The sequence below is a fragment of the Anomalospiza imberbis genome, chromosome 7 (assembly GCF_031753505.1).
Source record: "Anomalospiza imberbis isolate Cuckoo-Finch-1a 21T00152 chromosome 7, ASM3175350v1, whole genome shotgun sequence".
In the NCBI taxonomy this organism is placed as follows: Eukaryota; Metazoa; Chordata; class Aves; order Passeriformes; family Viduidae; genus Anomalospiza; species Anomalospiza imberbis.
This window is the reverse complement of record NC_089687.1, coordinates 9,152,847-9,180,840: the sequence shown is the minus strand read 5'-3', so window position 1 is coordinate 9,180,840 and position 27,994 is coordinate 9,152,847. Positions and strand designations below refer to the sequence as shown.

Sequence of the window (27,994 nt, the reverse complement as noted above, 5' to 3'; positions counted from 1 at the left end):
ATAATTATGTAGATCTGTTCAGAATATCTTTATAGAACTACAGAGGCCAGTGATTAAAACTGGCCTTACTCTTACAGCTTTTCATTTGGTTCTTATATATCCCAGAGGCACATAGTAGGCAGTACAGAAAATAAAAATACAAAGATTTTTACATTCAAGCTATATATTCTGCAATAAGATACATATATTTGTGTGTGTGTGTGTGTACATATATACAGAGAGAAAAAACTTCAAGTACAAAAACAGTTAAATGGTACATTTTAAGCCAATCTCACTGAATGTCCTATGCACATCAAAAATTCTTAGGGAAAAGATAACTGAAAAATTCCTTACTTTCATTTTCAGCATTGCAGAATCAGAAGAAATTACTCAAACTGTTGTGTCACATGTTTTAAGGACCGGATGCATACAGAGGGCATCATGTGAAATGCTGTTCTGCATTTATAAGGATTGGTTTTGGTTTTCAAAAGGGATGGTGGCTGGCTGGCCAGTCTGCTGGCACAGGCATTACCTGGAGACACATGACCAGCTTTTCTTTCAGATGCTGTAGAGCTGCAGTAGCTGTGGGGATTTTGAGCTGGCTTGTCTCTCCCTTTGGGCTTGTGTCCCTCTGAAAAGCACATTGCTAACGCACTGACTGCCCCTCTGCTCATGGAAACTGTCCCTTTGCCATGGGAAAGGGTTTGTAGGCATGGAAGTCCTGTAAACAAAGCGAGGGTGCAAACCTTCTGCTGGGCAGAAGGTGAGCCTTTAACCTTGCAGTGACTCAAAATAAACCATTCTTTTCCCCTTGAAGACAGAGCCTGTGAGCCTGTGTAATTCTCTTTCTCTGCCTCCTGATCATTTTTGGCCACCAGACAGTAGTCTTTCCTGACCTAAAGATGTGAAAAGAAACCTAGATGGGAAAAAAAGGCATTGAAATACACTCTAAAGTGTGCAAACTGGTGCTTTTATGTTGTCTTTGCCTGATGATGAAATGGAAAAGATGACTAAAAAACCAGGCTTGCTGAATCCAATCTTCCATCAAGGATGAGTTAAACTGGAGTGGGTGGAATTATATTCAGGTGAAACTGTCTCAAATCCATGTGGAAACTTAACCTATCACCTAACCAGAAATAGTGTTGTGTCATCAGTCTGCTTGGAGAGTGATTTGGTCAGGTGCCAATCTAGGCTAAGGTCTGAGGTGGATGGGGAAACCTAATAAACGCAGCTTGCTGAGGGGGACAATGGTAAAGAATGGTACCTTCACCATGTTGTCCAAGCCCCATGAAAACAAAAACAAAAAAAATCACCTTATTATGAAATCTAGGCTTTCCCCTCAAGAAGCAGCATTTGGAGACTTTACTGTAAGTGTTAGGCAAGAACTAACAGTCAATATCATCACTGGCCACATGAGCAATATTTGGAGAATATTACTCACTGTAGTTACTCGAGGCTAAACAGGGAATTTTTATGATCTCTTGTCTGTGTAGAACTCTTCCAGATTATGAGAGCAATGTTGGCTTGTAGAAGGGTTTATGTGCCCCAGATAATTCCCCCTGCCCTTTATATTAACGAGTCCAGTAACAAGTACTTCCTTGTCCCACAAGCTGTACCTCATTTGGTGCTGACAGCTCTTGTTTCTCAAAGCAATACTGAACACTGAGTGTCTTTTCCTTAACTGTAGGAAAATGAGGCTATTCCAGGCATGTCCTTGTACCTGACCTTACTGAGGTAGTCTTCTTGTGTCATCCCAATTGCTTGCTTTTAAAAGAGCTTTAGTGAATGGCTGTCCATTCACTGTTTGGTGATTTGGATGTCCAAAACCTAAAGAATTATTCTGATAAAGAGTAAGAACTTCTTAGAAAGCAACAGGTGAAACATGAAATTAGGACAGAAGTCTTTGCCCTGTGCCTTGTCCACAGTGGATGTGAAGGCAGAAGAGCATTTCATACCTGCTTTGTGATCTAGCAAGGGACTTTTTAAGGTGTAAGGCAATGAAGGACTGTGCCCAAAATGTACATGTTTTCATGTTGTGGTCAAGACTTGATGTTCTCTTTGCAGGACTGTCCAAAGATCTTATTAATGCTGGTGAAACCAGTGGGTTTAGAGCTGCTGTTTTGTTTACTTAAATGGGAATGTTCAGGTGAGAGCCATTTCTAAAAGCTTCACCCTATTATTTGATGTAAGGCTAGCTGGCAGGCCTTGGTTTTCTCCACGTAATTTTGTGAAGCAGCAGGCCTTTCCAATAATTATCCTCGCTCTATTTCAATCAAATACTGCTTGAAACTTTGGCTCAGTGTAACAGATAACATGCAGCAGTAAGTGTCATCTCAGAGCCAGCAGTGCAGACCAGACGGCTGGTATCGGGGATGCCTCTCTTTCAAATGCTTTTATACTCCTGGAAAAGGTGCTTTATTTCCTCAGCTTATAAACATGCATCAGGCACTGCTTCCAGCTCCAGAAGTGCTGTCTGTATTTGAGAAAACAGGGATACTGGGCTTACTGTCAGATTTGATGATTTTAGTAAAATCTGTCACAGTAACGTGAATATAGCTGTTCTGACTTGTCCACAGAGTTCATTGAGGAAAACAAAACCAGAGGCAATTGATCTTTCTAAACCTCACTGCCTTGATTGATCCATACACTCAAGAGGCAGGGTATCTTTGCTGTCATAAACCCCAGAAAATCCGTGCAACCTTGTATTAAAAAATAAAGGCATTGAAATTTATGAGAGCAGCTAGGAAAGCACCTGAGAAGTACTGGTTTGGGGAGCTGCCAGCCAGCACCTCAAGTGACTGATCTGAATAACAGAGTCCATCAGTTCCCCATGTATATGAGTGCTGCTAGCTCGGCTCTCAGAGTCATTTTTAAGGCAATAATTGTCTTAGCAAATCAGCAATATAATTTAACTACTACTGTCTAACCTAGTTTGATGGTCATCCATTTTCTAAAGTCAACACATTTTATTTTTTTTATCCACAATACCATTATACCAAAACATACATATATTTAAGAAAAAGAAACACCTTTTTAGAAATGTTGATAGTGCTTTGCAATTCCCAAAGCTGGGGCTGTTAGACTTTACTGGAGGTCTCCCCACTTGAGAATTCCCCTGTTGCACTGGGCAGAACAAATTTGACATATCTGCCCTTCTCCCAGCCCCTCCTGATTCGCAGAAGTCTGTGCTGGATGCAGGGCAAACTGAAGACGACTTTGGCTATGATCACAGTGCATGGGACGAGCAGTGTGAGGGTGTAGGTTGGGGGCAGGTAGAATTTGTACTGGCTCTCATCGAAGGCCCTCGACCAGCCGTACGTGAGCGTGTGCAGAGTGCTGATCACCAAGGCAATAAATCCTAGGGAGGACTAAAGGGAAAAGAAACACACACCAGTTAGCAGAGTACCTCGTGCCTGGCTGTCTTCCTGTATTTTTGACATTATTTTCTAAGGGTACATGACACGGAGGAAGCAATGGGTATTCCTGAGTTTCCTTGACACAATAAAACATGGCTGGAAACCTTTCCTGGGGAGTGTGCCAGACTGTGTTTTTCTTTGTCTAAGCAGAGGTTAAGTGTGACATTAGAAGCTCAGCAGGAATTTCCCAGAAGGTGCTGCCAACTCAGCAGAGAGGAGGGATCCTGCATCCTGTGAAGCAGCAGCCCCCAGCCCCTGCTGGGCGGGTGGGCACAGGCAGCTCCCGAGGGCTCCTCCTGGCCAGCTCTGCTGCCAGCTCTGCTCTGCCAGTCCCTGGCTGGCTGAGGCTTCTGACCAGTAGGATGAAGTATCAGTGATGTGGCTCTGGACCACAGCTGGCACTGCTGGAAGTGGGTGAAGCCACAGCTCCACACAGAGCAAAGACATCTTCAGGTGACTGGTGTCATCTACTGGAAAATGAGATTGTGCAGGCAGAAGTGCTCTGTTCTGAGGTGAGCAACAGCCCTCAAGGGTTTCCTCCTCTGTCTCAGAGATCTGTGTTGGTTCAAAGGCTGTGTGAAGAGCCCTTTATCCACTCAGCGAAGCAGCAAGAATGCAGCCCCTGTTTTACAGGCAAGAACTTCCCCCATTTTCAGCTGAGACCATGCTCCCAAGCACTCACAGAGACAACATCTCCTCCTGAGTATTTCCCTCCCTCTGAGGGCTGCTCTCAAAGATAGGTTGTAAACTCTTTCTCTCACTGAGGGCTTCCTGCCAGCATCAGAGGTGGTGGCTCCTGAGCTTGCCAGCTCCCACTGCCTGCTGGCACTCAGCAGCACTGGGCACTCACTGTGTTTCCCCTTGTGCAGGCCTTTGCTGCTGTATTTTCACAGAAAAGTGCAGGTGTAGCATCTTGCTCTGCCACCCTACTTTGAATGCTTGGTCTAAGCCTGAAATAACAACCAAATTTCAAGATGCCTAGACAGGGAAAATTTTGCTAATTTTAGTTAGTCCCTAACTTAGGGAAGAAAGCCTTTAAAAGCCAAAATATCTGTGTTGGTGCAGGGATCAGCAAGAAACACAGTCTTCCTGAAGATATGTCCAGGAAAGAGGATGTGGCAGGGAAATAAGGAACCAGGACAAGACTGGAGGAAGGACTCATTGTCTTTTGAAAAAAACAGTTTCATCCAAAGAACTACTCAATTCATAGATTCCCCTTCTATTTTTTGATTGCTGAGAAACAATTAAAAAACCCAGACAACTTTTAAAAATGTACCACATTGTTACAAAAAAAAAAAAAAACAAACTCAGACCAAGACTCCTCTAAACTTCAGAGCTAATCTTTTAAGCAGCTGAGGGGACTGGGCAAGGGAGGGAAGGAGAGCTATAAATGTGCTACCAGATCTAGGTACTTCACTTTTACAGTATCTATCAGGCAGTCATGTGGGTGTCACTGAGTCCTGCCAAGGCAGGGAAGAACTCTTCTCTGGGTTACAGCTGAGCATTACTCAAGGTCATGCCAGGAAGTGGGAGCAGAGCTGGGAACTGAACCTTAGTCCTGTGTGCAAGCCCACACTCATCCTTTCTTTCATGTCCTTCTTACCAGAAGCTGTGCCCATGTCCTAAACCAAAGTGGTAACAAGCAGCAAACCCAACAGGGTCAAGACTAGTTGCATTTGGAAAATTAAGGAGGAATTTGCTGAAATATGCTGTGGTCACAGTTGAACCTAACAGCAGGACCTGACCCACAGATCATCCATCATTTATAGGTTAAGATTCCCTCCAACAGGCAAAAAAAAAAAAAAAACAAAACCCAGGGTGGCAAAAGGTTTGAAGTGCCAGATTAGGACTCATCTGGCAAAGCAGGGCAGGGAAAAGGGGACAGGGTGAATCCAAGAGCAGATGCTTTCTGCCCTGGGCAGGGGATACATTCAGTCAGCTCGAGCAGGGCTCTGTGCATGGCAGAGATGTCAGAGCTGGAGATAACTACCCTGTGCCTCTACAGTTTTCTTTAAAGAGCTGCTGGTACTGGAGGAGAGCAGGAGAGGAAATTAATAGGACAAAAGGTGAGAAACCATCACAGGCACTCCGTGACTGACGCACCTTTGTGTGTGGATGAAACAAAAAGGCTAACTGGCAACAAACACCTGGCAGCAAACACATGGCTAAGCTGCTGGTGGCTGGAGACAGGGCTGGCAGCTCCTGTGACAGCAGCAATGGGCTGATCCACTTTTAGCACAAACGAGGAGCTGACTGGGGTGAGCAGAGGGGGGTCCCAGTGCTGATGCTGGCTGAAGGAGCCATGGCTGCACCCGCCAGACAGCTGGATACAGGCAGGTCTGTAAGTGCATAAAACCCAAAAGTTCTGCTGATTGCAGCTTGGCTCAGTGTTTACAGCTCAATGAACACTCAGTGTAGCACAATGCAGAGCACACTGAGCACCTCAGGGGGCTGATTTCCCCAAGTGCTTAGTCCTGATACCACTCTTCTGCTCTCATTGATCCTCTCCATGCAGTTTCGGGCTATGAAATCTTTCTGGGTTTTGTTTTAAACAGTGGCAGAGGCCTTTTTTGTACTGTCACAACATGGGGAGTGTGGGGCCAGCAGCCCTGTAGGGTGTTAAAGCTCTCTGAAAGATGCTGCAGGAAGACAGTATCTTCCTGATGCAGGCTTTGCATGTATTTTCTATTCTGCATTAACTCTTCTACCTCCTCCATTTCCTTGGTGCCTGCAGGCTCCCTGTAATGCAAATCAGCAAAGGTGGTCCAGTCACGTGTGGCTCATTTAGAAATGCTTGGGCAGCACTGAAAGCAAAGAGCCCCTTCCTGACCCAGATAAGTTTCTGACTTGTGCAGCCATCATACTACAAAATTAAAGCTCAATGGAAGCAGCTCTGGCCCCTCACACTGCCTTGACAGGAGGGTTAGAAAAGGCCTGATTACAGATTCTTTACATCTTATGCTACATGAACTATGAAAGAAACCAGGTCAATTCAACCTTCAAATTCCAGGAGGGCTTCTCAGGATAGGAAGGTAAAGGCAATCATACACATTTTAACTTCTCAGGCAATTAGAGTTGATTTGTAAATCACTGGGGAACGTTAAAAATGTCTCCTATAAGTAGAATTACATACAAATCATTCCTGTTAGCCAGTGTTTCAATCCTGTACATTTTATGTTAAAACTGGACACAAAGGGGAACAGTGTATCCAATTTAACTATATTTAATTGAAATTTGAGTATGTACAGGAGCTACTGTGAAAATTAACCTCTTTTCCTATAACTTTGGCAACAATACAAATGGGATTTTTGACCTGTCAGACAACAGACGTGTATTTTAATGCTGTGGCAGTATATGGCACTAATACAGGTGTACACACTGGCTGCTGGAAAATGTCAGACTTGGGAAGCTCTGGGTAAGGAAGGGACTAAAGTGACTCCTGAATTTGCCTTACATGTGGCTTTTGGTACAGCATCTCTCAAACACTGTCCAGTTCAACTGAGATGGGAACAAATTGCTGCATTTTCTGGAAGGCGTCTGGCTGGGGCATCTGCACTCTGCATTTCACCTCTTTTATGCTGTAGAAGTGCTAGAAATCCCAAATATTTGGGGAAAGCAGCCTCATGCTTCACCCCTTGTATTTACACTGTGCCACTGTGCATTAATTCAGGGAGACTCACTCTGAGCTATGTGAATGTAACCTCAAGAGCCTGGAAGCAGTAGCTGTAGCTACTTTTAATTTCTCCAAGAAAGGCACCACTGACATATTGAGAAGTAAACAATTTAAAAGATCCCTCAATAAAAAAGAAAGTAATATGGAAGCTAACATGGCAGGAGATCTGTAACCTGCTCTTTTTACATGGTATTTCCACAATGGGGCACAATACCAGCCGTGCCCCTCCTGCATGTGATCAGCTGGGAGCTCGTGTCACACTGTCACGCTTTATTCCATGCAGACAGAAATAGGTGCGAGTATCTTTCCATGAACTAAGCCAGCCAGTTCCCATGTGGGGCAGCCAAGAGCTATTTTGGAACTGACCATCACGAATTTGTCTGGTCCCAGTGCTGACACACCCTTAGAAAGGCTCGGGAAGGGGTCCCAAAGGGCAGATGGGACAGTCGCGTCACACGCATGACCTGCCACGGCAATGTTTGTGTTACATGACACAATGCCAGCACCCTCCAGGACAGCTGCCAGGTGGGCCAAAGGGAAATGCAGGGGGGTTCAAAGCCTCCTTCCAGGCTGCAAGGAGATACTTCCCTTCGTTTGGGATTCCTGGTATGAGATGTGCAAGTCAGGACTGATTTATCCAGTGTCCCAGCAGCTGCAGCCCTCCCCTGAGACATGGTGGTGAGAATTAATATGCTCCCATTGTCCAGTCTGAAACAGAGGTTTAAAGCCAGTCTCCTTCTCCTTGAGGGATGATCTTTTGGGGTCAAGCTCTCCTGGTGCAGCTCTTCTACTCAGTGTAAATAATTACTGGCTGGCCCACAGCAAGAGGGGAAGAAGACAAACTGGATTGCTTGTTTGGTGATCAGGGCACTCGTGGGAGAAGCAGGGGAGCAGACTTCAAACTCCTGCTCTAATGAATATTGAATTATTTATATACCACTGAAGAGCCTCAGCAGAGCTTAACAGAGGCTGGATGATAGATATTCACCTCTGCATCCCTGAGTCCTGCCCTCCCCTTTGGAAGGGTTAGGAGTGTGCCAGCCTGGTGCAAAGGGAGGCTCCACAGGGGAGCTGCAGGCAATGGGGTCCTGGGGGGGCTCACACACTTTGGGTGCCAAGGGGGTTACACAGCCTGGTGCATGCTAAGCAGCCCTGGTGTAGGAGGCACAAGTAAAAAGGGGTTTTAGGGCTGTGGGGTGTGACTGTGACACAGTGAGTGGAATCTGGCCTCAAAATCAACTTTAATGTGCAGGGGATACTTGAAAGGTTCATTCTCTGCTATCTCTGTTAATTAGCCCTAAGCCTGGCACCAAATGCATCCCTGAAAAAGCTGCATTCTGTGAAAATCCCAGGGGGTAGACCCAGGTCATCAAGGGAATTTGGCCCTTGAGAGCTTGGCCATCACTGCAAGTGGGAGGAAGGCTCCTAAACCACTGGGGAAAAACTGAAGTTTTCTGCGCTTTTTAGAATCTGACAGCCTTTTCATTGAAGTCATACCCAGTTCTCTGTGCTGTGTGGGCTCTGGCAGTTAACAGACCGCTCTAAGCCTTTTTGAACTTGTCTGTTGAACACTTGGGTGCATGCAAGCTCTGCCAAACCTGTCTTTCCCCTGCACTGTCCTCCCAGGCTCTCTCCTTTTCAGCAGCTCACTCTCTCTGAACAGCAAGGGCAGATCTGTGTCCTGTAGCCAGCTGTGTCCACAGCAAGATCCCTGCCTGCCCTCCACAGCCTGGTGCTCCCCACAGCAGCTCTGCTGCTGCTGATCCACACGTGGATGCCCATGACACCTTGCATTTTCCCTTCTCCTGAGAAAATCACCTTCCTTAGACAAGACAAGTCCTGTGTGAGAACAGCACAGCCCCAGGGCGTGCCACTCTGCCCCTCTCTGCCTCTGGGTCTCACCTCCGGGATGAGGGGTCTGTGGCTCTGGGGTGCGTGGGGAGGTTTTGCTGCTGACACCAATGCACAGCTGCCCTGCTGGGAAAGCAGGTCAAGCCCTGCTCTGTCTATGTGAGGGCCTGACTCTGATTCTGCAGAATCACTCTCTGGCATCAGCAAAAACCAACTTTACCTGAATGAAACTGAATTCCCTCCAGTTGAGAGAGTTTGCGATGGATGGAAGTGAAGTGATGGCAAGTAACGACAGCAAGCCCAGGGCAATTATTCCAACAGAGATATAAATCTCCATCCTCCAGACTTCCTCCTCTACCCAGATTGTCATCTTCTTCTCCACAGCCTGGCATGACAATGAAGGTTTGTTAAAATGGGGCGCTTAGGGACAGAGGAACTGAGATTTATCTGTTTTGGTTTTGGAAGCAGTTTTCCTGGATGAGCACTGGGTCCTATTCACACCTCCAGCACTATTTGCCTGTTTGGGAGATGTGGAAATGCTCTCTCTTATCCCAGAGCCATTTGGCCAAAGCTAGACCTGATTTGAAGCCTGCTGGGAAGAACTGCTCTCAGCTCCCACGCCTATAACCACAGCAGCAAGCCCCAAAGTCACATTTGGAAAGATAATTACAATGAGAACTCAGTTTCAAGCCATGAAAACAAATACAGAAGCTTGAATATGCAGTAGTCTCCTAATAACCTTTGTTTTAAGTGCATTTAGGGGGGAAATTGTTCATGCTAATGGAAGGGAAGATGGGTTTTATACTGCATGGCAAAGAGGAACATTTAGAACTGTCCTCTTTAGCCCATTAAATGGGTTTAATTTACTAAACAAAGATGTTGCTAGAAAACAGGAGGAAGAGGGGAAATGAACACAGGATGCTTGCCTGAGATTAATGTGCAACTGTGGCACTTGAGAAGAACCTGCTCAAGGCTGGAGCTGAGAGGCTGGAATGGTGTTTGATGGATGCTCTGAACAGGCACTGCTGTCAAAACCAGCCATCCTGCTCCCCTCTGCCCCCACAGCCCCTTCCCTCCTTTTTGGGACCAATATTTGAAATCACTCAGCCAAATGCCCCAGCACAGAAAGCAGAGGGGTTGTGGGGTAATCCCTGGATCACATTCCTCCCTCAGCTGCAGGAAGACTATGCCATTCCAGGAGGGAGCAGTGTGGAGCAGTGAGAAGCCAGGGGCAGGAAAGAGCAAATCCCATCCTCCCATGGTACTACAGAACTGGCTGAACTGCCTGAAGGCAGCAATCTCACACTGCATAAACACTGCTGAGAGTGTCCATAAAGCAATAAAGTCCTTTTCCATTTCCTTGTTCTTATATAACTGGTTCTTCACCACCATTTTGTTAAACTCCTGCAGGCACAGGGTGATGAGGACACACAACCTTCTCTGGGTTATGACTTAGTTACTCCAGCAGGCACAATTATGAACATCAGTGTGAACAAACAGGGGTGTCTCAAGATTATGGGAGCTGAAGGGAACTCTACTCCTCCAACCACTGGATTTCCCCTCGCCTAGCATTTTTCCTGCCTCTGACCTCGTCTCAGACACACCAGTGCCAGGCAAGGCTGGTTTCAAAGGCTTGTCAGTGTTTCTGGGGAGCAGTGGCACGGGAGGGTTGCTCCTAGCCCTGGCTGTCAGTGCAGAGGGAGCTGTGTATCCAGGGAGATGGCAGCTCCTCAGCACAGACAGCTGAGTGCTCAGGCTGTGCCCTGCGGCTGACCTGCGGGGCAAGTGCTCCTAGAGAGCTTTTTCCCACTGTCCCACACCCGCTTTGTAAAATGAATGAACAAACCAAGACATTAGGCCCACCACCCAAGATCTGCACGAGTTCAGAAGATTCCTGCAGGAGCTGACCTGAGGAGCACCCCCGTTACCTGCTTGACGGCCGTCTCGATTAACAGGTACCGGTGGGAGCGGCGCATGGGCAGGCACAGGCTGTACACGGCGTGCAGGGCTGCGCAGAAGAAGCTGAGCAGACCAATCTGCTTTCGGTGCTGGAGCCACTGGTCCAGCCAATCTGGGAAGCGCCTGTACTTGGTGCCGTAGTAGAGCTGGGAGCAGGCTGCCAGCACCCCGGGCAGGTAGACGAGAGACAGCATGACGTAGGACACGCACGGCAGCGTGGTGTTGACCACCTCGATGGGGATCTTGTACAGCTTGTTCTTCTGCTCCCTGATGTAAGGGTGGATGACCTGCCGGATCAGGTTGTAGGTGAAGAAGCAAAGAAAAAGCCCCAGAGCCAAAAAGATGGGGATTTTCCAGGCTGGCAAGAGGCGCAGGGGAATGTTCTCGATCTCACAGGCTGATGACATGCAGCCCATGTCCACAGGGGTGAATCCCATGACTTGAGCAATTTCTGCTATGGTGCGCTTGGCTTCTTGGTTATTTGAGCAGATCAGAACCTGCAATGAACAGAAATACAAACATAGGGCAAAGAAATCAGGCTGCTGGGATTGAGTGCATCGGGAGGGATTCTGTGTCACAGGGAGCCTATGTCATCCACTGAGCATCACAATTCCTGGCAGGCTTTTTGACAGGGATTTACCATGGCTGCCAAAGACCTCTCTCCTGGACAGGTTTCCTTTCATGCATGCACTGCCAGTTTGTTTCACTGGCTCTGTTTAGATAAACAGACAAGTGAATAATACTTTTCACTTAGGCAGATGCTCCAAGGACTACAGAGTGTGAACTGAGTGAAGGTACTTCATTTCGGGACAAAGAGATGCAGAAGCTAAGGGGTGGTCTCTGGATGCCACAGCCAGCACTCAGGACTCCTTCTCCTGGAACCTAAGGCCATTTGCTGATGCTGCCAGACCTCAGCTGCTGAAACAGCTGGGATTTAGCCCTTGCTGAAAGAAAACAATACCTGCTTATTTCCATCCCTGGCACCCGACTGCAGTGTCCACGCAGAAACCACATTAAACGCCTTCACCACGGTGCAGGCTGGGAACAGGGAGGCCAAGTACTCTGCGTTGGATTCCTTGTGATGGTTGATCTCCGTGTTGTTGCTGACATCCACCAGGATCTTGCCCACCAGCACATCAGCCAGGTCACAGAGGGTGGAGTAATGTTCCCTGAAAATCGCCACAAAGATGACATCCGCCTTCTTCACGGCCTCGGCCTGGAAGGTGACCTCTGCTGCAGCAGGGAAGAGGCTGGCTTTCCGCTTCGGGTTGCGGCTGCCGACCACCACCCTGAAGCCAGAGCACACCAGGCGCACCGCCAGGGACCGCGCAAAGTCCCCGCTGCCCAGCACGCCCACCGTGCGGCCGGCTGGCGGCGGCGGGCTGCAGTCACCCTCCGTGCTCCCGTGGCCCAGCAGAGGTTTGGCCATGTCTCCTCTGGACATCCTGGCAGGGAAAGCAAGGAGAAATGCAAATTCACTGTGGAGCTCTCACAGAGACCCAGAACACATCTGAGGTCATGGTAAAAAATGCCACTTAGGCCAGTCGAACATGGTTTTGGTCCCGGTGGCCCAGAACCTGTTTGCCAAACCCACCAGGAAATGTGCAGTAATGTACAGGCACCACCGGAGGGGCACAAAACACCGTTCTGGGTTAGAAGGTGAAGGCTTTTATGGAGCTTTCCCAGGGTTGTGTGATCCAACACCTGCTGGATGCACTCATCCACCCTCTGCTGTCCTCCATGCTGGCATCTCACACTGCAAAGCCAGCCCAACACTAACAGCAATCAGGACCAGAAACTCTGAGATTCCCATGGAGCTAACAGACATCTCCTAAAGAAGGGGTCCATGAAGATCCCTGAGAATACATTTGGAAAAGCTGGAGGGGTGCTTCTGATTTGCCGGAGCAGAATCAAGGCAGAAAGTCAAATTGAAATGAAAGTGTCCTAAAAGTGGTAAATGAAGAGAGTTGCAGCCTTTGCCTGACCCAATATTTGAGTCTGACAAACACTGTTTGCTTCAGGTCTTTAGTGAGAAATGAGAACTTACTCGTGACATTTAAAAAATATATTAAAACATGATGGGATTTGCTCATGAAATATCTTGATGAGCTTTACAAACATTAATGAATTTTGCCCTGTAATAGATTAGATACCGAGGGCATGGAGAGGTTTTAAGCAGATCAATGAAGTCACAGGCAGCACAGCAGCTGAACCTGGAGGTCAGAAGAAACTTGGGCAGGGAACTGCCAGACTGCTCACAGGCTGTGTCAGTGGCTCAAATCTGCCTCCCAGCCTAAGGAACAGCACATTTAACCTAAAGGAATGGCAAATTCCCAAGGGTGAGATTTTAAGAGGGCTCGGAAGGCAGCCCATGGAATTTGCACGCCAGGACATCTGGCTTTTGTATTGGCACACTGCTAGAGATTATAATAAAGACTCTAATTAACAGACTTGTGATATACTGGGGATGGAAACAAATTGCCTTTGGTGGAGTGCAGTCTTGCCTCATACCTGGTCAAGTTTTTTCAAAGTGAAGGTGACCATTTGGATGGGGTGACCTAGTCCCTGGCACAGGCGTGTTTTTCATAGGGTTTTGGAAATGTCCTTCACTCAAGGCTCTTCTGGGATTGGCACAGTAGTGATGCAAAGGGGAAAGGCACTTCTGCATGAACAGTTACCAATGGGAAACAAAGGGTGAGAAGAAATAAATTATTTTCATAATGGCAATAGGTTGCCAAGGGATTTCCCTGAGGATTTATTCTGTTCCACATGCTCACAAGTGATCTGGGAAAGGGAGTGAATATTGACAAGATGGAACTTGTGTGTAGTGATCACAGAATCACAGAATGGTTCAGGTTGGAAGGGGCTTGAAGATCATGTACTTCCAATACCTTGCCATGGGCAGGGACACCTTCTACTCGACCAGGCTGCTCAAAGTCCCATCCAACCTGGTCCTGAACACCTCTAGGGGTGGGGCATCCACAGGACCTCTTTGCAACCTGTTCCCATGCCTCACCACCTGTATACTAAATATTTTCTTCCTAGTATCTCCTCAAAATCATTTAGGACAGTCAATCTTTCTTGTGAAGAATCTGCAAAAGGATCTCCCCATTCAAAGTGCCTGAGCACCAAAATTCTCTACATATGCTAGAGAGACGTGGCAAGAGCTGCCTGAGGGCATAAACTCCCCATACCATATATACACTTTAAAGAGCTGTAAATTTGTTAAAAACACTCAGAAAAAATGATCAAAGGGTCACATTATTACGAAAACACCAACCTGGAGGTCCCTGTCAGACAAACATCAAGCACAGCCAAGTTACTGGAGCAGATCTCTGACACAGCAGCCAGGATCTCAATCCTGCTCCTCACTGAAAACCTGCAAAACACCTTCAGCAGATGGACTCTGAAATTATAATTCACTGTCCTGGGTACAAACCCATCATGGTTTCAGTGACAATACTGTTTCTATGGCAGAGGTCTGTCTGCTCCCCTTGCCTCTCACCAAGCACCACCTTGTCCCAGAGACCAAAAGGTGTGCTCATGGAAGAAGTGCTAGCAGGGGAAAACAAGTGCCAAAGCAGAGCATGGTGACTTCTTCTCCTCAAAAACACATGTGCACTGTATAAACACACAGATCAAACAGCACACTGCAGTTCTGCTTATTCCACAAAAAAAAAAAAAAAAAAAAAAAAAAAAAAAAAAAAAAGGTGGGGGAATAAATATAGAAAGGGGACACAGAGAATAAGTATAAGTGAGAGGGATGACTTTCAGATCTCTGTCTGCAAAGATGCTGGGGCTTCTTTCCTGGTCCCTTCTTATCAGAAGCTTTATCACACACTCACTGCTTTACTTTTTAGAAACCTTCTTGCTTCATCTAAATTTACTCATATCCAGAACTATTTGTTCTACGGCCAACACTATTGTTCAGAATAATTAGCCTGCTCTCCCATACCCACCCCCCACCTTTTCCACCACCTGTGCACACAAAATATTACCCCAAAATAAAGAAACACATCTCTGGCTCTCAGCCACGGGGGGAGAAATCAGCATTCAGGGTGACAAAGTGATTGTTACCCACAGACTCATTTCATAATCTATTTAAGGCACCTCAGGAGTTCTCTCTGTAGTCCCACTGGGATGTAAATGTTCCTGCAAGCAGTTTTTCTTGTAGCGTGTTTCCTCTGTCCTGCAGCTGCCACTGAACATGTAGAGAGATGTCGGCAATGTTTGGAGATAAACATCTTTGCTGTCTCCAGTTATTTTGATTAAAAGGGATGACAGAATTAAACAGCCTTTGAAGTCAGCAGGAGAGTTACAGAGTAAGAAGACTCAAAATCTTTTCTGTGAATTTTAGTGTGATTATTTCAGTCACGCTCTGACTGGTGGGGCTTTGGAGCAGGACTCATCCCTGCTGCCCGCCCATGGTGGGATGGTCCCTGGTGCTGGCTGCTGCCAGGGCTGCATTGCTGTCATTGCCATGCACTGAAATCTTCCTGAGAAAGGAGGGGAACATCCCTCTTTCACCATAAACACATTTCACTGAGACAAACTGTGGTCTCTGCCTAACAGATGCCTGGCAATGGACTGTCTGATTAGGCAACAGCTTTTCTTCACTTCTGTATCTCTGGGGAGCACACAGACCCCCCTCCCACCACCACTCCTGACTTACCATGTCCACGCTGCTTCTTCTGCACTATGGACAGTGTCACCTGCTTTAAACTCTCCCTCCCAAAGCTAATTCACCACAGCAAGGTCAACCCATCCAGAGTCGGTGCAAAGCACCATGGCCAGGATGCTGCAGAGGGGGTCATGAGTGAATATCATGGTGCTTAGACATCTTTAGCATCTCCAGACTTCGACAAACCCCATTTATTGATCTTCCTTGTCAAGCAAGCTGCATCCCTGCTGAGTTATAGCGTGTGCAATTCAAGGAGATCCGTTTCTTACCAAGGAAGCTACCAGATGATTTAAAGCACAGCCCAATGGGAATTAACAAGCTCCAATTCTAACTGGGCAGCAGTTCCCTAACTAAAATACTGAATGCAATGTATAGCTGCCCTTCAGCTCAGCTGCTATTGACACCCTTACATCGCTGCTGTGCCCACTGTAGCACACTTGTTCCTATGTGCAGTTCAGTGACTGCATTGCCACTACTGCTGTTAATGGCAGGGCAAGAGCAGTGATGGGCAGTGAGCAAGATGGGGAGCTCCCCTCTGCTGGGCACTCTACAGAAACTGTCCAGAAGGCAACTTCTGCCCCAAGGAGTGTGATCAGACAGACAGTAACTGCATGAAACAAAGCAGTTAAATCTCTGTTGCTGAGGGAGGGGTTCTCACAGAAGAAAAGCAGGGATAATTCTACATATTTTGCACCTGAGGCTTGGTAGAGGCTGTTAGCTTAGGCTCAGTGCCAGGCAAACAAGGTTTTTCTGCCTCTCTGCCCACACTGAGAGACTTCACTCAGGTTTTGCAGCAGGACAGTTGTTCTGGATGGAGCTGGGCTGCAGGAGCCCACTCAGGTGTCCCTGGGCTCACAGCAGAGTCAATCTGCTGAGCAGATCATCCCCCGCAGCTACTGGGGAACAGGCACTCTTGTTATCCTCTTTCAACAGACATGGGGGAAGGAGATACTAACAATGGTGGGACTCCAGCAAGTTTGTCTGGGATGACCCAGATATCTTTCACCATGTCTTTAACAATGAGACCATCTTTTGGGGCCCCTTTCACATCCTCTGGTGCAGGAGGATAGCCTAGCTGGTTCCTGTAATTTGCAGTCCAGAGGTGTTTGAGTTGTACACCCTGAAGAAGGATGGACCTGTGGTGGCAAGGCTTTGCTTCAGTTTTGGACCAAAAAAAAATCAAGATTCATTTCTATGCCCTGGTATTCAGATTTATCAGATAAAAGACAAGTTAGTTTTACCATAACTCTAATAAAAAGGCAGAGTTTTAAACATATCAAACTGTGCTGAAGAATATGGCAGCAATCTCATAGAGAGCTCCAACAAATCTCCTGTCCAGTGAAACCAAACTGGCTCCTGTTGGCACAGAAACTCATCTTTGAGCTCAGCCTCACATACTCAGACTGCACCACCACTTGTGTCTTCCCCCAAAGTCAGTGTTTGTTTAGACTGACCACAACTGAGTCTCCATAAACTGTGGATTCAACTCGTGGAGGTCATCAAAGAGCCTGCTCTGTGCTTCATCTTCTGCTTGGGTGCTATTCGAGATAAAGCACATGATTATTATACACATTCCTTAATGAGCACATGGGCTGAAAGACCAGCAAGGCTCATGAGAAATTAAAGGATGCAGCAGAGCCTTTGGTCAAGTCACTGCAGAGGAGTGATTTCTGCACTGGAAGGTCCCTTTGGGCCCTGCCAGCCAAGGCTGGCACCAGCACTGTCCCACAAACACACACACTCCAGGGACAGGGGTGATCTCTGCCCCCAGGGGACTTCCAGTCTGCATGGAGAGACCTTTGAACCGTGAAGCCAGAGACCTCCAGCCTCTGTTTGGAGAGCATCTCTTGCTGTGTTAACCCTCCAAAAGCCCGAGCTGGAGAGGAGCATTCAGCACCTGAAGCATTCCACTCAGGTCTGGCTGTGGGCGGAAACACTTTTCTCTTTTTGCTACCACCATTTTATTTCCAGGGAAAATCAAATGTTTAAGTCTCTTTCCCGGACACAGCATCCCACCCAGGAGCACAGCAAGCACCATGAACCTGAACCTGTTGGAACTGGAACAGATTTAAGCAATAAAAGAGCTTATCCAAAGCTGCTTTAATCTCAGCTCTGGTGCACATTTCTGGAGAGCCTGCAGTCCTGCCCAGGCTGACTGGAAATGACTTCCCTGGCTCTGCCCGCAAGAGAAAGAGTCAGGGAAACCGAGCCTGCTGCCTTTTTGCTTGTCCCTTTTTCTTCTTTCTCCTTCCAAAGCAGAGTTATCCCCCGAATGGTGCAAGCCAGGAACTGGCAAAGGATGCAAATCACCCTTCCAGAAAAGGCATATTGCAAACCCAGCTGGGCTGCCAGCCAGGACATGAGAATGAGGAAATGCTGGGAGCTGGGCTGTCCCCGCTGCTGTCCTTCAGCCCGGGGAAGGGACAGGGATCGGGGGGCTGTGCACCCCATGCCCCTGCTGCTGGGGTGGGGAGGTGGGACAGGGACCTGCGGCAGGGCAGCCGGTCCTGCCCCGAGCTGGCATCACTGTGTGCTGAGTATGGCACTGCAGAGCAGTGGGGACAGACCTGTGGGCTCCAAGGATTGCTGTGACCCCACACCTGTGTGGGCTCCAAGGTCTGCTGTGACCCCACACCTGTGTGGGCTCCAGGGACTGCTGTGACCCCACACCTGTGTGGGCTCCAAGGATTGCTGTGACCCCACACCTGTGTGGGCTCCAAGGATTGCTGTGACCCCACACCTGTGTGGGCTCCAAGGATTGCTGTGACCCCACACCTGTGTGGGCTCCAGGGTCTGCTGTGACCCCACACCTGTGTGGGCTCCAGGGACTGCTGTGACCCCACACCTGTGTGGACTCCAAGGTCTGCTGTGACCCCACACCTGTGTGGGCTCCAGGGACTGCTGTGACCCCACACCTGTGTGGGCTCCAAGGATTGCTGTGACCCCACACCTGTGTGGACTCCAAGGATTGCTGTGACCCCACACCCACTGTGGGCTCCAAGGATTGCTGTGACCCCACACCTGTGTGGGCTCCAAGGATTGCTGTGACCCCACACCTGTGTGGGCTCCAAGGATTGCTGTGACCCCACACCTGTGTGGGCTCCAAGGATTGCTGTGACCCCACACCTGTGTGGGCTCCAGGGACTGCTGTGACCCCACACCCACTGTGGGCTCCAGGGTCTGCTGTGACCCCACACCTGTGTGGGCTCCAGGGACTGCTGTGACCCCACACCTGTGTGGGCTCCAGGGACTGCTGTGACCCCACACCTGTGTGGGCTCCAAGGATTGCTGTGACCCCACACCTGTGTGGGCTCCAGGGACTGCTGTGACCCCACACCTGTGTGGGCTCCAGGGACTGCTGTGACCCCACACCTGTGTGGGCTCCAAGGATTGCTGTGACCCCACACCTGTGTGGGCTCCAAGGATTGCTGTGACCCCACACCTGTGTGGGCTCCAAGGATTGCTGTGACCCCACACCTGTGTGGGCTCCAGGGACTGCTGTGACCCCACACCTGTGTGGGCTCCAAGGATTGCTGTGACCCCACACCTGTGTGGGCTCCAGGGATTGCTGTGACCCCACACCTGTGTGGGCTCCAGGAGTCCCCACACGTCCCCCTGCAATTGTTCTCCACCCTGATGCACTTTGCATTCACACGTCCTCACCCCTCCTCCTGCCCCAGGGCAGCTCTTTATCTGATTACCGCATTATCAGGTATTTATCTGCTAAAACCACTGCCATAAGCTCCTGCAGAGCCCCGCTTTCTCTCCTCTTTATCTCTCAATCCAGTTAACCTTATCCTTTCCTCTTGTGCCCCAAAGGACATGGCAAATGATTTGCCTTCTCCTCTGCAGAGAGACACATTCTGTATTTGGAGAACAGGTTTCATCTCTCTCTTGGTTTTTCCTGCACAAGTGAAACCCAACTCTTTCATCAGAGCTGTTATTTACCGAATGTCCAACAACTCAGCCTCTGTTCCTTGCTCTCATTTTGCTTGGAGGATGCACAGAATTACATTTTCCAACTGAGCCCCTAAAAGGCACCACCTGGAGCAGAGATGCTGCTTCCCCAGTGCACAACTTTTCTTTCTTCATCCCAAGAAGAGTGTTTGCTTTTGCACAACTGTGTGCCCCCGTTAACTCATGGGGCACAGTGTCCCTGTCCTCTGGCTCCCTGTGACCTCTGGCTGGCTGGTCGCTCACCTGGTGTCCATCCGGTCAGTCAGTCCTACCACACAGAACAGAACATATGCCCTGTTTTTCTAAACCAGCTCTTCAGCTTGTCATAATCTTCAATTCTTAGTCTCTTCTCTAAAATGTTTCCAGTCCCTCCTAGCTCAGTGTCACCTACAAATTCAATATCTGCCTCCCTACTCCATCACACACTAATGAAAACATGGGCTGACAGGCACTGACCCTCCTAACTCCATACACCCTCTGGTTTATACACTGAAAAAAGCTTAAAATGTTGTTTTTGAAAGCCAGCAGTGAAGCCTAAGGCATGTCCATATCCCTGACCACAAGATGTTCTTCACCAGGACCAAAATTCAAAAATAGCCTTCAAAACAGGGGAGAGTAGAGGAGAAAGGGCTAGCAGAATTTCCCACAGGGACAAAATAACCTCTTTTTCCCACACAAGCTCAGACATTTTGGCTACAGTTCTCCTATAGAACTACACCAGCTTGTGATCACTTAGCAGGGACAGTTTCTCTCTCCAAGGATAAAGCCTCCATTTTAATGCTGAGCAGGAAAACTACCTATCTATGATAAACAACTGGAAAACAAACCTTTGGCCTGTTTTTATCAAAACGATGTATTTTAAAGCAGTTACCAACAGGTTCTGCCATAGATATCTTCAAACTTTTCTCCCCCAAATTTGCCTCCATTTGCAGTGCCACTTCTCTGCAGCAAAGTCCTTGTCTGAAGAACTTCCTCTGCTCTTCTGCAAAAACATATTGCTGCCTGTGCCCACTGTGTTGACAGAATAATGAGAAGCCTGAGAGAGGCCTACTCTGTAATAAACATCATGAAATGGGAATCTGAAAGTCTGGGAAATCCTGAGGTTTCACTGTAAGACTGTGGAAGGTACAGACCTGAAGCAAGATGAGTTTGCTAGAGCAGTGCTGATGCTGACACAGCACACAGCTTTTCTGGCTGATGTGACTCTGAATGAGAAGGTTATTTTCTCAGCTTAGCACCTCACAGTTCTTAAGTGACATAAAAGGGTGGTTTATAGCAACTTCAGGCCGCTGTACTTAAGTCTTGTATGGCTTCTCTTGCTTTCATTTGGGGTCTTCATTCTCTTGCTGCTCTTACCAAGCTAACAACTCAGTGACTCACCCATTTCTGAGCCTTCCCCTCTCCAAGTGTGAGAAGAGCAAGAAAGCAACCCAAAGGTGGAAGCTCCTCAGGTAGATCTAGTAATTCCCTGCAGCCAGACCTGATGGGTGGAGGTGTTCCTGCCTAAAATGAGCTGGGGTTTCCACCCTTCTCCGGGCCTGTGGAGGTCAGACAGGACCTGACTTCAGCAGTCACCACAGGGAGCTGGCAGGCTCCAACTCTCTCTTTAAAATCTCTTTGTTTCTTTCCAGGAAAGGCAAGGAGGAATTGCGCTGAGCGTGCACAGAAATATTTGTATTGGCTATTTCCGTGCCGCAGCGCCTGTTAGAAGGGTCTCCAAGATCAGCACTCTCTTGCCTTTCTGATTTTGCTTCACCCCGTCACTCAGAAGATGCACAGGACCACACGGGGAGAAGATGGCCCGGGAGGCAGTGTGGGGTGGAAGGAAGACACAGCCTGTGGCAGAGGGCCAGCCCATCTCCTGCTGATCTGTTTTTTCACCTCCACGGAGCACAGGCATGATACACAGTACAGAGGCAGCTCTGAGCCAGCCCTGAAAATGCACAGTGCTGAAAACAGGAAAAGCAGCCAATGTAGAGCCATGTACTGCCTCTTCTGATTTTCCCAGCAGCTCCTGGGAGAGAGGCAAAAACAACTGGCTGACCAGGTAGTTATCTTTGGAGACCCAGATGGGTAAGAGAGAGATGGTCTTTGCTGGAAGTCAGCTCACTGCCCTGCCTTCCCCTTCCTCTCACAGCGTTTGCCTTCAGTCCAGCATGCTGCACAGCAGATCCAGCTTGCTTTCCCCTGCACTGGCAGGGGTCTTGCAGGTGAGCCCAGGGAGACCAATACATGCAGTGTGAACAATATGCCTCCCCCTAGAACCCCAATCCTTAGCGAGGCCCATGTGTGCTGGACGAGTACAAACACCATGTATTTCACCACGGTGCCAAGCTGCACTGGCACAGGTTCTGTCCTGTATCTAACCCCAACATAACAAGGATGTGGACCTGCTGGAGTGAGTACAAAGAAGGGTCAGAGAGATGCTCAGAAGGCTGGAGCCCCTCTCCTATTAAGACAGGCTGAGAGAGTTGGGGTTGTTCAGCCTGGAGAACAGAAGAGACCAGGAAGACCTTAGAGCAACTTCCAGTACCTGAAGAGAGCTGGAGAGGGATTTTTTACAAGGGCTGTAGTGATAGGACAATGGGGAATGTCCTTACAGTGACAGAGGGCAGGTTTATGTGAGAAATTCTTCACTATGAGGGTGGTGAGGCACTGGCACAGATTGCCCAGAGAAGCTGTGGATGACCCATCCCTGAAAGTGCTCAGAATCAGGTTGGACCAGGTTTAGAGCAATGTGGTCTAGTGGAAGGTGCCCCTGAGCATGGTGGGAGTTAGAATGACATGATCTTTAAGGTCCCTTCCAACCCAAATCATTCTGTAGCTCTATTAGTGCTTGCACATGATCAGCAGTTGGTATCAGGCTCCTTCAGTGGTGGACATGTTATTGACAGACCCTGATTCTTGAAGCCTAGATCCCGTGGGGAGCTCTTAGGACATTTTTTTCCAAAGACTACAGTGGTGTATTCATACTAAAGGAAATGCACGTCTTGCCACAAACAAGGCTTTAGAGAGACTCACTGAAAATCTGAGAACCTGGAAAAAGGATGGGAGGAATTTCTGTCTCAGTACCTTAAACCCCAGGAAAAATTTCAAAATGTTTAGGCCCCAGAGTATGTAAAGGCCTTTGGAAATGTGTTGGAAGCTCCCATGTCACTGACATAATTTCAGAAGCTTTTTACTTTCAGTTAAGTGACAGTTCACTTAAACTTAGATGAAGATGGGAAGCTGCTTAATACACTGTAGGTCTGCATAGGAGACCTCCTAAAAAGAAGCAGTAAATTCAAATTTGAAAATAGCATTTTCTTCCATTATGATGTTGACAAAAAGCTAACTCTAATCAGTAATGGTAAACTTATAGATAACAAATTGGTGCATTTTAATTCCTGGTGTGTGACATTTCTTATCACAGCTGCCACTGCCTTTCCCACCTCTCAAGAGAGCTGGCATGGCTGGCCTACTTCTTCCATCATCGGAAAAAATGTGTTTCCCCTGAATCTAAACCTGCTTCTATTTATGGGTGTGATGTTACAAGGTCATAGTCAAAGCATAGTTCTTAACAATAAAAAGCAAAACAACCCCAAAACAAAATAAACAACAAAAAAATTATTACACCGTCAAAGAGCATGTTTTCCTGGGGTTTGATGTGGTTTCGTTAAACACAGACTTGTTGAGTCATCAACATTTTCTCCTGCAGTGAGTACGGCATCTTATATTACTGTACATTTGTTTCATAGCAAATGTGATTTTAGAAGAAAACGAAAGCTTGATGCAGTATTTAAATCTTATTAGTCCTGCATCTCCTCAGCCTACAGGAGTATTGATGCTGTAGGCGACAGCCTTCCTCTCCTGCTGTCTCTCAGTTTTTGTTTCTTGCCACAGCAGGCAATTGCCTGTGTGTTAGTTTATTTAGACTACTCTGACTGAAATGATCTGGGGTTCTCTACACCCCTCTGCCCAGCTCAGGTGTTACGAACACAAACACTCCCCCAAGCTCCCTGGTGTCCATCTGTCTCGGGCAGATGTCACACCCTGGACAGGGCCCCGGGACAGGGACAGTCCCACCCCAGCTTCCATCACCTGTGGGATGTTCCTTCTACAAAGTCACCTCTACAGTTCCTTCACAGCTTTCATCCCTTGTTACTCTTATAAGGATAAAATACTGAAGTCCACCTCAAAAAGCATCCAGCCTTTGTAGCTTTTACAAGTCCCTATATCGGTTCAGAAACCCCACAGCTGCTCCCTGCTCGCCTCTGAGGGATCCTGGGCCCTGGCCAAGATTTCCCCCAAGTTTTTTTATATCTCTGTGCTGATTTCTCCGTGGCTCGAAAAAGCCACTCATCTCCTCAAAGCATTTAGCGAGCTGAGAATGAAAAGTGAAACCTAAGCGCCAAGTGCTGCTCCCTGAGGAGCACAGAGTGAACGTGCATCCATCCGTCCGTCCGTCCGTCCGTCCGTCCGTTCCCGCTGCGCTCACGAGGACTGCATCACTCGGAACACGGAACCCGACCCGTTCCGGGGGGTTTGTGCCCGGCTGGTGCCAGGGATTTTCCCGCACCCGCACGGATGTGTCCAGCAGCCACGGGAAGGAAAGCGCTTCCCGCGGGCAGCCCGCACCGCAGCCCGGCGGACCTGCCGGGTCCGAGCATCCCACCGAGCTCTCCCCAGGGACCGCCCGGACCGAGACACTCCGGCCCCCGCAGAAATCTCCGCCCGGGACCCGGCCCCAGCCTCGGCATCAACCCTCGCACCGAGGCGTCCGAAAGCGCCCTGGGACCCCCTGCCCGAGCCCAGGGGCGGAGCGGGCCGCGGGCAGGGAGCAGCCCCGCTCCCCAGCCCCGCCGCGGGGATCCCGGCCGGGGGTGCGCGGAACGGGGGCCCGGCCCCCGGCGCACGGAGCCCCCGCTGACCCGGGACGTTCCCCCCGGGCAGGGCGGCGCCGAGCCGAGCCGAGCCGAGCCGAGCCGAGCCGAGCCGAGCCGAGCCTCCCCCACCCTGCACGCCCGGTTCGAGCCCCGCTCGCGGTCCCTCGCCGTGCGGGCGGTGCCGAGCCCCGCCGTGCCCGTCCCCCCGCGCTCCTCACCTCTGCGCGGCGGCGGGAGGGCGAGCGGCGCCGTCCGGGAGCGCGGAGCGGAGCCGTGATGTCAGGCCGCGGGCTCCGCCCTCCTGCCCATGTGCCCGCCGGGGCCGCAGGCACCGCTCCGCTCCGCTCGGCACAGCCTGGCCCAGCCCGGCTCGGCACGGCCCGGCTCGGCTCAGCGCCCGGCCCGGCACCGCCCGGCTCAGGGTGAGGGACCCCCAGCCCCGTCCCCGCAGGGCTGCGTGGGCGTCACTGCCGTGCCCAGGTTAAACACACGCGGGCAGGAGGGCATCGCTGCCGGGGCAGCCGGGCCGCGGTGTCCATTACAGACAGGAGTCGAAGGCAGACCTTAATTCTCTATTTGTAAACGCATTTCGGAGCCAGCCGGTGTCTCATTTTAATGGGCGGGTGCGGCTTGTTGCGCCTCTGCCCCTGCTATCAGGGCCCACGCACTTGTTCTGAAAAGCTGTGCCGGGAGGCGTGGAGCAGATAATGGTTCTTCACCCAAAGAGCTGTCCTGCTGCAAACACCCCAACACTGCCCCACGGCTCCGATGGACCAGAGGCAGCGCACTCCCAAAGCGGCCGGGAGCTGGCACCAAAGGGAGAGTCTCCAGGCAAAAGCACTGGGGCAAACCCACAGGAACTTGAAAACAAATCCCTCTGGAGCTTTGGTTTGCTCACTCAGTAGAGGAGTGGAGCACGGAGGGAAGGGATCTGAAGGCATGGTCTCATCCGCCCCCAGCCGTGGGGAGGCGCTTGCAGTGTGTGTTTGAAGCCCGGGCAGAGGGATGTGCAGCCTCCCTGAACCCAGCCTGGAGTGCTCCACAGCCCCTGCAGTCAGGGGGGTTTTCCTAATCTTTGCCAATTGCCATCCCCTCTGTGTCCTCCTTGCACATGGGATGTGTCTTCCTGGGATGAAACAAGCCCCATTTTTTTCCTCTCTCCCGGGCAGGCTGTGATTTTAACTATCTCAGTCCATTCTCACTGCTGTCCTGTGCAGATATCCCCCCTCTCCAGTCTCTGTGCTGCCTGCAAACGGGCCCAAATGCCAGCCAGGACTGGCCCAGCTTGCAAGGGTACTCGCCACCTCTCACATCCATGGGGTGGGAGATACAGAAACCTGCAGATATGAGGAGGCTCCAGCAAAGATGTGGGATTGCTGGGTAGAGTTCCCGTTAGTGACTCCCAGTGGCTGGACGCTGGATAAGGGAGACACAGAGACTTGGGATGCTCAAGCTGCAAACTTTGAGATGCTGTGAGTTCCCTGGCTATTGGACAATACTGGAGAGGTGTGAAAACCTATTGACATGGTTAGAAGGAGGATCATTGGGATAGCTGCACTTCATCACCCCTCTGCAAAGGCCATCTGTGACTAAGTGCATCTGGAAGAATGAGATTACTCCTTAGCCCCTTCTTGCCTGTAGTGGCCCCTGCCTCCTCATGCCTATCATGGTGATAATTTATATGCCACAATCAGCTCTTTGTGGAGAGTGAAGGACAGAAATCATTGAACTGTCCTGCACCTGCTGTGTCTTGTCACCTGCTCTCCCACATTATGTAAAGGACAAATTTTGCCTTTAAATTTATTTATATAATCCATAGTCATTGCCATGTTTGCCTCGGTCATTGCAATTCGTCTTACAAATTCCTCTTTGCTCTCTCAGGTCTCTGCACTGTGTGGCTCTCTCCCTGTTCCTGTTTTCCTGCATGGGGCAAGGCTGCTGCCAGGGCAGTGTGGGGCAAGTCACTACCCAGTTCTGTGGGTCATGACCAACCCTCTGGAAGCATTGAAATCTATTTCTCCTTTTTTAGATTGCACTTCCTTTTTTGTAAATTAGCAAACTTTTCACTGAAACACCCTCTGGTTTCCCACCTTTATGTCACAGAGAAGAATGAATACCAATTTTATACCTGTTTTCCTCTTCTCAACCCTGTGGCTAGCCCTGTCCAGGCCACCTGTTTGCTGGACAGTTTGAGTCCTGCAGCTCCATTTTTTCAGTAGGCAGCTAAGGCCTCCCTAACTCCCAGACCTTGGTTGGTTGCTTAAAAGATTCCCTTGGGAACCATGTTTCTGGTGAGAGATCTGATGAGGGCTTGCAAGTTGGCTTAATTTCTCTTCTACCCAGAGAGACCCAATGTGCCAGGATTGTGCTGAACTTGGCCAGAGTTTCTGGGTGTATTTCTGGGGTTCTGTTCCCCTTTTTCCTTGCTGGTCCTGAGCAAGGGCTTTTCTCTGTTTCATCTGGGCTGTTCTTCTCTCAGCAATCCTCTTTTCCTGGCCCATCACTTGCTGGTCAGCGCTGCAGCTCTCTGGCAGCACCATCTGTGTCCCTGTGCCCAGCTGGCTGTGTCCTGCTGTCCCCTTAGCCGTGATGCCACCTGCACCCCCTCCTCCCTGTCCTTCCCCTCCATGGGGACAGGGAGTTGCCTTGGATCTGCTCAGGGCTGGGGCTGCCAGGCTCCTCCCGTGCCCGTGTGCTGGCACAGCATGGCACTGGTGAGCAGATGAACCTCGACAGCTGCTGGCTGCCCAGCCAGGGAGCCGTGGGGAGTCCCCACCCCCCACACTGTTTTGGGGGGGCTGGAGCCATCTAAGGTGACAGTGTGGAGGGGTGCACCAGGCCAGCTCAGCTCCTGCCCCACACCCAATCAGTAAGGGGGTGACCCAGGGCATGCCTGGGCTTTACTGCAGTGAGTCACAAAGGCAGTGGTCCCTGAGCCTCCCTGTGCCCCTTCTCCCTTGCCAGCTCCCTTGGGTTCATCTTGTGCCAGCCTGAGGGCTGCTGTGCACCCGGAGGCCACTGGGGATGCAGAAGGGCTGGGCAGCAGTGGCTGCACCTGAGCAGATGCTGTGACAAAAGCAGAGTTTGGGGACACCGCCTCACCTGCCACTCACATCGTCATAGCCAGGGAATGGCTCAGCTTCCCCCTGAAATCCAGGGACAGTAAATGGCAAACTTACCACTGGAAAACCAAACCTATTTGGCAGTCAGTACACGTAGCTCCTCCTCTGGCCGTCCCAAAGCTGTGGTTTGGGCTGGAATCTGCTTTCTTGGGGCCCGGTGGTACCGTTTGGATTGGGAAATTGGGTTATCAGCACAACAGGGTTCTCTCTGCTCTGGACAGGCACATGGCCCGGGGCTGCCGAAAATGCCAAGCTCAGAAAGGAGCTGAGAGGCTGGAACATGTGCAATGTACATGTACAATGGAGGTGGAGTGTGGAGATAACATGGTTAATTATTGCCAGTGAGTTAGTTTGGCACGGTTGTGAAACAGAGAGCTCGTGTAGGGGAATGATCTGGGGACTGCAAAGGTGGGATGTGGGCAGCTGTGATGGCTCTGTAAAGTCAGATCTGGGCATGCAGTGTCTTTGTTGGGTGAAGAAGTGGTAGCTCA

At 49.6% G+C, this 27,994-nt stretch overlaps 2 protein-coding genes and 1 long non-coding RNA gene across 6 annotated transcripts in view; 2 read left to right on the top strand and 1 right to left on the bottom strand.

Annotated features, from left to right (window-relative positions):
• The window catches only part of C7H2orf76 (chromosome 7 C2orf76 homolog), a 50,935-nt gene that overhangs the window by 16,526 nt on the left and 6,415 nt on the right, over positions 1-27,994 (top strand). The window lies entirely within an intron of this gene.
• STEAP3 (STEAP3 metalloreductase) lies at positions 2-27,749 on the bottom strand. Of its 3 annotated transcripts, none has more exons than XM_068195280.1 (5): positions 27,561-27,749; positions 11,840-12,323; positions 10,848-11,375; positions 9,140-9,304; positions 2-3,347 (listed from the first exon to the last, which is right to left on the bottom strand). In XM_068195280.1, the coding sequence occupies exons 2-5, from the start codon at positions 12,320-12,322 to the stop codon at positions 3,057-3,059; spliced, it is 1,467 nt and encodes a 488-aa protein (XP_068051381.1). In that variant the 5' UTR covers position 12,323; positions 27,561-27,749; the 3' UTR covers positions 2-3,056. The 3 variants fall into 3 exon arrangements, with proteins under 3 accessions (XP_068051381.1, XP_068051380.1, XP_068051383.1); XM_068195279.1 differs by lacking the exon at positions 27,561-27,749 and adding an exon at positions 24,600-24,745; XM_068195282.1 differs by lacking the exons at positions 9,140-9,304; positions 27,561-27,749 and adding an exon at positions 24,600-24,746.
• Positions 19,150-22,146, top strand: LOC137476876 (uncharacterized). 2 transcript variants are annotated; one of them, XR_011000678.1, is made up of 3 exons: positions 19,150-19,271; positions 20,449-20,768; positions 20,930-22,146. It is a non-coding gene; the product is annotated as an uncharacterized lncRNA (long non-coding RNA). The 2 variants fall into 2 exon arrangements; XR_011000677.1 differs by having other exon boundaries at positions 19,156-20,768.